We start from the raw sequence: 12,075 nt of genomic DNA, 5'->3' as shown, positions 1-12,075 counted from the left end.
GATATACAGGATGAAGTATCTGTGTGGTGAGATAGAACATGAGGGAGCGGTGAGATACATTAGGAAGCAGTAGATCTGTGGTGAGATAGGACATGAGGGAGTGGTGAGATACGTTATGAAGCAGTAGATGTTTGGTGGGATTGCAAATGAGGGAACGATGAGATACATTAGGAAGCAGTAGGTGTGTGGTAAGATAGGTTATGAAGCAGTAGATGTGTGGTGAGAAAGGGCATGAGAGAGCAGTGTCTTGTACATAGGAAGTAGTAGGTGTGAAGTGAGATAGGACATGAGGGAGAGGTGAGATACGTTATGAAGCAGTAGATGTGTGGTGGGATTGGAAATTAGGGAATGATGAGATACATTAGGAAGCAGTAGGTGTGAGGTGAGAGGACATGAGGGAGTGGTGAGATACATTAGGAAGCAGTAGACATGAGGGAGTAGTGAGATACATTAGGAAGCAGTAGGTGTGGTGAGATAGGACATGAGGGAGCGGTGAGATACATTAGGAAGCAGTAGGTGTGTGGTGAGATAGGACATGAGGGAGCGGTGAGATACATTAGGAAGCAGTAGGTGTGAGGTGAGATAGGACATGTGGGAGCGGTGAGATACATTATGAAGCAGTAGGTGTGTGGTGAGATAGGACATGAGGGAGCAGTGAGATACATTAGGAAGCAGTAGGTGTGAGGTGAGATAGGACATGAGGGATCGGTGAGATACATTAGGAAGCAGTAGGTGTGAGGTGAGATAGGACATGAGGGAGCGGTGAGATACATTAGGAAGCAGTAGGTGTGTGGTGAGATAGGACATGGGGGAGTGATGAGATATACAGGATGAAGTATCTGTGTGGTGAGATAGAACATGAGGGAGCGGTGAGATACATTAGGAAGCAGTAGATCTGTGGTGAGATAGGACATGAGGGAGTGGTGAGATACGTTATGAAGCAGTAAATGTGTGGTGGGATTGCAAATGAGGGAACGATGAGATACATTAGGAAGCAGTAGGTGTGTGGTAAGATAGGTTATGAAGCAGTAGATGTGTGGTGAGAAAGGGCATGAGAGAGCAGTGTCTTGTACATAGGAAGTAGTAGGTGTGAAGTGAGATAGGACATGTGGGAGCGGTGAGATACATTATGAAGCAGTAGGTGTGTGGTGAGATAGGACATGAGGGAGCAGTGAGATACATTAGGAAGCAGTAGGTGTGAGGTGAGATAGGACATGAGGGATCGGTGAGATACATTAGGAAGCAGTAGGTGTGAGGTGAGATAGGACATGAGGGAGCGGTGAGATACATTAGGAAGCAGTAGGTGTGTGGTGAGATAGGACATGGGGGAGTGATGAGATATACAGGATGAAGTATCTGTGTGGTGAGATAGAACATGAGGGAGCGGTGAGATACATTAGGAAGCAGTAGATCTGTGGTGAGATAGGACATGAGGGAGAGGTGAGATACGTTATGAAGCAGTAGATGTGTGGTGGGATTGGAAATTAGGGAATGATGAGATACATTAGGAAGCAGTAGGTGTGAGGTGAGATAGGACATGAGGGAGTGGTGAGATACATTAGGAAGCAGTAGACATGAGGGAGTAGTGAGATACATTAGGAAGCAGTAGGTGTGGTGAGATAGGACATGAGGGAGCGGTGAGATACATTAGGAAGCAGTAGGTGTGTGGTGAGATAGGACATGAGGGAGCGGTGAGATACATTAGGAAGCAGTAGGTGTGAGGTGAGATAGGACATGTGGGAGCGGTGAGATACATTAGGAAGCAGTAGGTGTGAGGTGAGATAGGACATGTGGGAGCGGTGAGATACATTATGAAGCAGTAGGTGTGTGGTGAGATAGGACATGAGGGAGCAGTGAGATTCATTAGGAAGCAGTAGGTGTGAGGTGAGATAGGACATGAGGGATCGGTGAGATACATTAGGAAGCAGTAGGTGTGAGGTGAGATAGGACATGAGGGAGCGGTGAGATACATTAGGAAGCAGTAGGTGTGTGGTGAGATAGGACATGGGGGGAGTGATGAGATATACAGGATGAAGTATCTGTGTGGTGAGATAGAACATGAGGGAGCGGTGAGATACATTAGGAAGCAGTAGATCTGTGGTGAGATAGGACATGAGGGAGTGGTGAGATACGTTATGAAGCAGTAGATGTGTGGTGGGATTGCAAATGAGGGAACGATGAGATACATTAGGAAGCAGTAGGTGTGTGGTAAGATAGGTTATGAAGCAGTAGATGTGTGGTGAGAAAGGGCATGAGAGAGCAGTGTCTTGTACATAGGAAGTAGTAGGTGTGAAGTGAGATAGGACATGAGGGAGAGGTGAGATACGTTATGAAGCAGTAGATGTGTGGTGGGATTGGAAATTAGGGAATGATGAGATACATTAGGAAGCAGTAGGTGTGTGGCGAGATAGGACATGGGGGAGTGGTAAGATAGGTTATGAAGCAGTAGATGTGTGGTGAGAAAGGGCATGAGGGAGCATTGTCTTGTACATAGGAAGCAGTAGGTGTGAGGTGAGATAGGACATGAGGGAGAGGTGAGATACGTTATGAAGCAGTAGATGTGTGGTGGGATAGGACATGAGGGAGATACATTAAGAAGCAGCGTGTCAATCCTTTGAATAATGACATTTGTTTGTTGAGGGGTTGCAGTGTTAGTATTACCCTGTGGAATTGAATAACGTTATGTGGTGAGAGATGTGGGTTCTCTCAGAAGTAGGACTCCCACTGTTTTATACAGTAGAATCAGACACATGGATACACAGTGTGTCATTACCAGGGAATGTTTACCAAAATTTGAAGTTTGGGTGAAATATATTCATTACTGTTTCTCTGTCTTAGGGGGTGTTAAGACTTTATCTGATTGAAGCGGAACACCTGATCCCTAAGGACACTTACCTGAGGGGCATGATAAAGGGCAAGTCTGACCCTTACGCTGTCATGCGGGTGGGAAACCAGACCTTCAAGAGCAAAACAATAAGGGAGAATCTGAACCCTCGCTGGAACGAGATGTATGAGGTGAGCGGGCGGCTGGTTTACTAATTAGTGGAACCATTTTGTTGCATCTTATATGTTGGACAAACAGATACCTTGGGCCTCATTCAGAGTTCCGCGCAATTCCGAATGTGGCGGCATCTCGCCATTTTTTGCAAACTGTGAGTAATGACCTAGATACGCAACATGGAGCATCTAGGAGCGATTCAGAGTCATACGCATCTGTCACTTCTTGCCGATGGGGTTTGCTGGAGGCATCAGGGTGTTCTCATGTATAATAAGTATTATATGTGTATAATAACATAACTCTATATAGGGAGTGCATCATATATATTGCCTTACATTATATAGTATACATAATTTATGCTCCGTATATATTGTATGGGTGTAGTATGGTATGCCGGTGGCTGGGCACCCGGCGACCAGCATACCAGCGCCGGGATCCTGACCGCCGGCATACCGACAGCGTGGCGAGCACAAATGAGCCCCTTGCGGGCACGGTGGCGCGCTACGCGTGCCACGCTATTTATTCTCCCTCCAGGGGGGTTGTGGACCCCCAAGAGGGGAAAAAAGTGTCGGTACGGCGGCTGTTGGGATTCCGGCGCCGGTATACTGTGCGCCGGTATCCCGACAGCCAGCAAACTGAAGACCACCCATATTGTACACATGATGTATGTCTGTAGCATATACTGTATAGTGCTCACATATATGTCCTTACGAGATATAGTATACATATGAGGTATGTCTGTACCATATATATGTCATATGCACAGTGACTCTATGGGGGGAATTCAAATGTTTGAAAAGTCGGTTGGGAGTCTGTATCTTCCTATTTAATAGTCCGGAAATAACAGAAACCCAACTGACTTTTCAAACATTTGAATCTCCCCGCCATGTGTTGTGCTGTCCCATGATGTATGTGTGTAGGTGACTATGTCGTATGTACCACTGACATGCACCGCATGTATAACACCTGTGTCCTGTTTCCTTCCACCAGTTTGTGGTACATGAGGTCCCCGGGCAGGACCTGGAGATTGACCTGTATGACGAAGATCCCGACAAGGACGACTTTCTGGGAAGGTCAGTGAGCGACATTCAAAGGCCACAAGCCATATACATATTAAGGCGTTACCAGTGCCGCAACTAGACTTTATGGTGCCCTGTGCCAGAGAGAGAATTGGTGACCCCCCCGGCCCATTTTTCCAGTAGGGACATAAGGTGCGTGCCTTGTGGGGAAGGGGCATGACAGGATTAATCCCAGAGAAAGCCCATGCTATGATGCCCCTTCAATAAATATATATATACTAGGTGCTTCATCGCGCCCTACGGGCGCTCTTCACACCGTCGCAAAGGGCTACGCCCCCTTAACCCTTGCATGCCTTTTTGGGGTTCAATATTTGTATTATATAAAGTATTACCTGCATTCCTTTGTTAGTGGTTAAATATTGCACAATGAAAGGGCGTGCGATGGTGAAGGAGGCGCAGCCCCTTGCGACGGCGTGAACAGCACCTGCAGGGCACGATGTACAGAATGTAGCGGGTGCGGGGGGGACTGCGGATGGTGTCTGTAGATGCTGCAGGTGGAGGGGGGCAAAAGTGGGGGTGGGGCCCGGATGGGGAAGAGTCGGGAGGTGCTGCGGGTGGGGGAGGGGCAGAGGAGTGGGGGATGCAGATTGGGGAGGGGTCCGGAGGCACTGCAGGTGGGGGAGGGGCAGGGGTGCCATGGGTGGGAGAGGGGCAGGTGTGGGGATGTTGTGGATGGGTGAAGGGTTCCGGTGGTGCTGTGGGATGGGAAGGGGCGGGGGTGCCGGGGGTGGGGTAGGGGTCCGCAGGCGCCATGGGTAGGGGAGGGGCAGGTACGGGTGGTGCGGCGCATAGGGAAGGAGGTCCGGAGGTGCTGCTGGTGGTGGAGGGGCAGGTGCGGTGGTGCCATTGGTGGGGGAGGGGGGACCGCGGATGGAGGAGGGTGTCTACAGATGCTGCGGGTGGAGGGGGGCAGGTGTGGGGGGAGACATATAAAGGGGGTGGATGGTGGAGGGGGCCTGGAGGTGCTGTGGGTGGTGAAGGGGCGGAGGAGTGGGAGCCGCGGGTGGTGTAGGGGGTCTGGAGGCACAGCGTGTGGGGGAGGGGTGGAGTGCCGCATGTGGTGGAGGGGAAGGTGCGGAGGTGTGGTGCATTGGGGAGAGGTCTGGAGGCACTGCGGGTACTGTACCTGCCAAAAAGGTAGTTGGAGGGTATGCAGTAACAGGGCCAGGACAGGGGTGACAGGGTCAGAACAGGGTTGACGGGGCCAGGACAGGGGTGACAGGGTCAGAAAAGGGGTGACGGGGCCAGGACAGGGGCGACAGGGCCAGGACAGAAATGACAGGGACAGGATAGGGGTGACAGGCCAGGGTAGGGGTGACAGGAACAGGACAGGGGTGACAGGGCCAGTATAGGGTTGACAGGGCAAGCACAGGGGTAACAGGGCCAGGATAGGGGTAACAGGGCCAGCATAAGGGTAACAGGGCCAGCATAAGGGTGAAAGGGCCAGGATAAGGGTGGCAGGGCAAGGCCAGGGGTGACAGGGACATGACAGAACACAGGGAACGGGAGAGATTGGTATTAGGGACAAAACAGTGGTGACAGACAGATGTGTGTTACCGGAGTCACTGTTGCTGGCTGCTGCTGTTCCACTCCAACCTGTTGGGATCTGCTGCTGGTGGAGACTTGGCATGGCTGACTCTCTTAGGCTGGAGTCCTGCTTCCTCTGCCCGTCCGCATCCCTCCCCCCCTCCTCAGTCACACACCGCAGACCTCGTGCAGCTGCCGGGCACTGTGGTAAGGGGAGACTGGGAGTGACTGGTTAGCCCCCAGGAGATGCTGCGGCTGGAGGGAGGAGGGGGTCGGAGCCTGCAAGCAGCTCGGACTTCTGCAGCGCTACCCGCCGGCTAAAGTGTGTGAAGGAGCTGGGCGCACCTCACTGCGGGTGGCAGCGCTGCAGCTAGCGGTGGGGTTGCCGGGGCTGGAGATAACAGAGTCAATACGGAACCTGCACAGCGGCAGGTGCCCCACAAAACTGCAGCTAAGAAGCGTGGAGTGTGCCAGAAAGTGACGCTCCTCTGCGCCAGAGAGGGGGGGGGGGTCAAGCACACAGTGAGCCGGTGCCCGTCTGTCTGTATGACATACCCCTCACACACCCCCATTCCTCCCAAATGTCCCGATTTTCGCGGGACAGTCCCATTTTTTGGGGTCTGTCCCGCTGTCCCACCCGCGGGTCGCAGTGTCCCGCGGTGGGGGGGGGGTCAGTTGGAAAGCTCCTGTACTCGCTGTTCTGCTTAGCAGAGCAGCGGTGAATAGTGGAGACAGAGGGAGAGGGGGCATCAGGGGGTACGGATTAAGGGGGGGGTTCCAGCAGCAGTGCCGGATTAAGGGGGGGGGCAGGGGGTACGTGCCGTTGGCCCCACAGTTTTAGGGGGCCCCCCGGCTCGAGTAGCTCTGTCCCAGCTCAGAAGCTCCCCCCCCCCCCCCTGTCCTGCCAGCAACAACGGCAGCATTGTGCTACAGTCAGCACACGCTGCCGCGTATTGGCAGGTCTGTGGTGTTGCAGGGAGGCAGCAGTCTCCCTGCTTTCTTCTGCCTGTGTGGGTGTGTAGAGGGGAGCGAACACCCCCTCTGGCTTTACCCCTAGCTGAGGGGCCAAAATTCCATGTAAAAAAAAAAGAGATAGGGCTCCCCTGTCACAAGTGCCCTGGGCCCCCCGGACTCATAATTAGCCCCTGGGGGCATGCCAGCAGCTCACAGAGCGCTGGGCATGCCCCCTCATTGATGAAAACAGGGGCCCTCCCATGAAGCCACGCCCCCTTTTCGACGAGTGTGTGTCCCTCCTTCTGTCTGAAGAAAGCTCCTGCAGAAAGCTGGGAGGTATGCACCCCTGCCTGTGCCATGCCCATACTATCTGCTTCTGCTCCTAGTCTCCTGTAGATTTGGCCAGATCTGTGACTCATTTGACTAACTCCGCCCAGTCTTGTGACTCCGCCCAGCGTTAGCAAATGAATCACAAAGTCACAGATCTGGGCTATATATATATATATATATATATATATATATAAAATCCAAGAGTAACGGCACTGGAGACTGTCAGCAGATGCAAATTCTGTATTAAAGGGTACACTTTAATACAGAATTTGCATCTGCTGACAGTCTCCAGTGCCGTTACTCTTGGATTTTATGTTGTTGTTTTCAACTGGCATGGAGAGAAGTTGCTCTATTTGTCCTGGAGTGCCGGCTGCCATGGATTGTGTATATATATATATATATATATATATATATATATAGTACACACACATTTATAGACCACTATAAGAAGATGGATTTGGACACAAACCCTCTCTCTTTATACCACATTCATGCACTTAACTTGTCAGCTCGTTGTTATTCGGTTACAGTACCCTTTTTTAAACAACACATTTCAATATACTGCCATTGCCAGGCTGTAACCTGTAGAATTCTAATCACACACCCTACTCATTGTGCTGTCTGATCCTACATAAAACTATGATCACTATATGAAGCTACAGGTACTTTGTAAAACATAATCAGCATTGTAATGGAGCAGATCTATGTAGTGTGCAGATCTATGTAATCATAAATTAAGAGAAAAGACCACAAGCAGAGCATTGTGTCCCTTCCGGAGATAGGCATGTTGGGAGGTATGCATCCAATCCCTTGCAGCCGCACACTGCATAGATCTGCTCAGCCGCAATGCTGATCATTCTTTCAGAAAGTACAAGGAAAGCTTCAGATAGTTAGAATTCTCTAGTTTAGGATTATCTACCTTTCTATGTAAGGGCAGATAGCTCAATGAATAGATTGTCTGACTGCAATGCCACAGGCAATGGGTTCGAATCCCGGATATGTCAGCATCTTGAAATTTGGGCCCTCATTCCGAGTTGTTCGCTCGCTAGCTGTTTTTAGCAGCCGTGCAACCGCTAAGCCGCCGCCCTCTGGGAGTGTATCTTAGCAGAAGTGCGAACGAAAGGATCGCAGAGCTGCACAAAAATGTATTTGAGCAGGTTCTGAGTAGCTGCAGACCTACTCCTAGCTTGCGATCACTTCAGACTATTTAGTTCCTGTTTTGACGTCACAAACATGCCCTGCGTTCGGGCAGCCACTCCTGCATTTTCCCCGGGCACGCCTGCGTTTTCATCTGACACGCCTGCGTTTTTACACACACTCCCCGAAAATGGTCAGTTACCTCCCAGAAACACCTCTTTCCTGTCAATCACTCTGCGGCCAGCAGTACGACTGAAAAGCGTCGCTAGACCTTGTGTGAAATTGCATCGGCTGTTGTGAAAGTACATTGCGCCGCATGCTCAGAAGTGCCGCTTTTTTGCCTAATCGCTGCGCACAACGGCAGCTAGCGATCAACTCAGAATGACCCCCTTAGTGTGACTGAATAATAAAGAAATCTCAAGTTGAGTTCAGGAATGTTGTATAGGTATTAGTGACGGAAGGGGACAGGGGCGGTCAGGAGATGCTGGGTTTCAAAAAGGGGGGAAGCTGCAAGTGAAAGTAATTAAAATAGATAATTGACAAGTGCCACAACAGCGCCCCCTACCCTGCAGCGCTATGTGCGGTGCCCCTCTGCACACACCTAGTCAGAGCCCTGGTCGTTACTGTCTATATGCACCTATTCATAGTGACCACCACCAGGTTCCGTGTGACCGCATAGGCCTTACGTTCTATATATGCCCCATTATAGAATACCCACAGCCAGGCTACGTGTGACCGCACAGGCCCTGCGTCCTGTATACGCCCCATTATAGAATACCCACAGCCAGGCTACGTGTGACCGCACAGGCCCTGCGTCCTGTATACGCCCCATTATATAATGACCACAGCCAGGCTACGTGTGACCGCACAGGCCCTGCGTCCTGTATACGCCCCATTATATAATGACCACAGCCAGGCTACGTGTGACCGCACAGGCCCTGCGTTCTGTATACGCCCCATTATATAATGACCACAGCCAGGCTACGTGTGACCGCACAGGCCCTGCGTCCTGTATACGCCCCATTATATAATGACCACAGCCAGGCTACGTGTGACCGCACAGGCCCTGCGTCCTGTATACGCCCCATTATATAATACACGCAGCCAGGCTACGTGTGACCGCACAGGCCCTGCGTCCTGTATACGCCCCATTATATAATACACGCAGCCAGGCTACGTGTGACCGCACAGTCCCTGCGTCCTCTATACGCCCCATTATATAATACCCACAGCCAGGCTACGTGTGACCGCACAGTCCCTGCGTCCTCTATACGCCCCATTATATAATACACGCAGCCAGGCTACGTGTGACCGCACAGTCCCTGCGTCCTCTATACGCCCCATTATATAATACCCACAGCCAGGCTACGTGTGACCGCACAGGCCCTGCGTCCTGTATACGCCCCATTGTAGAATACCCACAGCCAGGCTACGTGTGACCGCACAGGCCCTGCGTCCTGTATACGCCCCAGTATATAATGACCACAGCCAGGCTACGTGTGACCGCATAGGCCCTGCGTCCTGTATACGCCCCATTATACACGCCAGCCGTTACTGCACCTCCTCGGATAGAAGGACTCACAGCTGGTTTGTAATGTGTGTTCTTGTATTCTGCAGCCTGGTCATCAATCTGGAGAGCGTCATGAAGGATCGGATTGTGGACGAGGTAATAACGTCACCCTACAGAGGATCTGATATTATATTATGGTCTGTATCTGGCCCCGCTTGTCACAACCGTCACATGTAACTAATATCCCCCCACAATCATATATCTTCCATGAGTGTGTCGGCACTAGAGATATGTCAGCATATTTTGTGTCGGTCTCCAGCATCCCTGGACTTCTTATCATGTAATAACCTCCATCTATCCAATATCTTTCAATCCGTCATGGTCCGGGCGCTGTATATATGAACCGTACCTGATAACCAGCCTTAGTTATATTCTAAATCACAATGCCTTAGAAGGGGAGATACAATAACATCACATTATATTATCCAGACTCTGAAGCTGATGTAGAGATTGCAGCACAATGGGTGAAAATGGCTTAAAAATAATGTATTTCTGCGTATGTAGTGTACAGAGCTGTACTTACCCCAGGGGGCCTCCGCATCTGCATATGCACCTGGCTTGTAACACATCATCGTCATGAGTTTATTTGCTCCTGCTCTGTACGCCTAAAACCAGGCGCATATGCGCTTCATTGAATTAGAAATATTTGTGTGAACACGCCCTTACTGAACCGTGCCTCTGTGAAAGCACCCTTACACACCCCGCTGCTCTGGTCGTAAGGTTTGTTGCTTCCACAATGGTGCATTGCAGTTGCTCACTGAGCATTGCCGAGTTTAGGATTCTGCAACGTACATCACACAAACTGCCATAGTGCCTGAGCAATAACCGTGAGGTGTAATGTTACAGCGATGTCTCACCAGCTGTTTCTTCTTCCCATACAGTGGTTCCCGCTGTGCGATGTGGCCAGTGGGTCAGTCCATCTGAAACTTGAGTGGCACTCGCTCCTTGCGTCACAAGAAAAGCTAAGTGAGGTAAGAGGTCCGCCCTGCTGCTCCGTACGTCAGTGTCTGGCGCAGAGATCCTGGAACGCACATTTCCCGGGATTTAGTGATTGTGCCACCATTTATAGACTGGATGATTTATGTTCATTATAATTTGGGACTAATGCACTTGGAATATAGGTGTAAAATAATGAGGAGGTTGTGATGCTCCATAGACAGATGTTTCATATTCTATTCAGTGGATGTCTGTGTATACACACATTTTATAGAATTGGGGACTGCTGCGCGCACAGGTCCCGCCCACCAGACTCCAGTCGATATACTGCCCCATCGATCCTGGCAGCGGGATTATACAAGTGGGGATTACAGCCATTCAGCATTGTCTGCTATGGTTTGGCCCCTAGTGTTGTCACATGACATTTGTATATATGACAATCTTTTGTGTAGCAGCTCATACGTATGGCTATAAGAACGCTATGACAGATAAAGTAACACTGATACGGGGGTATGCACTCACAATGTCAGTGGTCAAAATAATGCCATTCATAATATCAACATTCATGATGTCGAAATGGTTAAAATGTTGACATCATCAATGTCGATAACTGCAAAATGCCGGCATTAACAGAATATCAACATTGTTATACTGTTGACATTTCCATTAGCATTAAGAGTACCAGTAAAACAGATACAGTAACAGTGATCCAGATATAGTACCAGTAAAACATATATAGCGATACGGATATAGTACCAGTAAAACAGATACAGCGATACGGATATAGTACCAGTAAAACAGATACAGCGATATGGATATAGTACCAGTAAAACAGATACAGCGATACGGATATAGTACCAGTAAAACAGATACAGCGATACGGATATAGTACCAGTAAAACAGATACAGCGATACGGATATAGTACCAGTAAAACAGATACAGCGATACGGATATAGTACCAGTAAAACAGATACAGTAACAGTGATACGGATATAGTACCAGTAAAACAGATACAGTAACAGTCACACGGATATAGTACCAGTAAAACAGATACAGCGATACGGATATAGTACCAGTAAAACAGATACAGCGATACGGATATAGTACCAGTAAAACAGATACAGTAACAGTGATACGGATATAGTACCAGTAAAACAGATACAGTAACAGTGATACGGATATAGTACCAGTAAAACAGATACAGTAACAGTGATACGGATATAGTACCAGTAAAACAGATACAGTAACAGTGATACGGATATAGTACCAGTAAAACAGATACAGCGATACGGATATAGTACCAGTAAAACAGATACAGCGATACGGATATAGTACCAGTAAAACAGATACAGTAACAGTGATACGGATATAGTACCAGTAAAACAGATACAGTAACAGTGATACGGATATAGTACCAGTAAAACAGATACAGTAACAGTGATACGGATATAGTACCAGTAAAACAGATACAGTAACAGTCATACGGATATAGTACCAGTAAAACAGATACAGTAACAGTGATACGGATATAGTACCAGTAAAA

At 49.3% G+C, this 12,075-nt stretch overlaps 1 protein-coding gene across 1 annotated transcript in view; it reads left to right on the top strand.

Annotated features, from left to right (window-relative positions):
* The window catches only part of ESYT3 (extended synaptotagmin 3), a 135,991-nt gene that overhangs the window by 76,786 nt on the left and 47,130 nt on the right, over window positions 1-12,075 (top strand). The window contains exons 9-12 of the mRNA XM_063932814.1: window positions 2,839-3,015; window positions 3,989-4,071; window positions 9,643-9,691; window positions 10,477-10,566. Coding sequence (XP_063788884.1) covers window positions 2,839-3,015; window positions 3,989-4,071; window positions 9,643-9,691; window positions 10,477-10,566 — 399 coding nt within the window. The remainder of the gene's footprint in view (window positions 1-2,838; window positions 3,016-3,988; window positions 4,072-9,642; window positions 9,692-10,476; window positions 10,567-12,075) is intronic.

This window comes from Pseudophryne corroboree, chromosome 7, assembly GCF_028390025.1.
Source record: "Pseudophryne corroboree isolate aPseCor3 chromosome 7, aPseCor3.hap2, whole genome shotgun sequence".
In the NCBI taxonomy this organism is placed as follows: Eukaryota; Metazoa; Chordata; class Amphibia; order Anura; family Myobatrachidae; genus Pseudophryne; species Pseudophryne corroboree.
The sequence above is the reverse complement of the archived record's forward strand: the minus strand, read 5'-3'. Positions and strand labels throughout refer to the sequence as shown.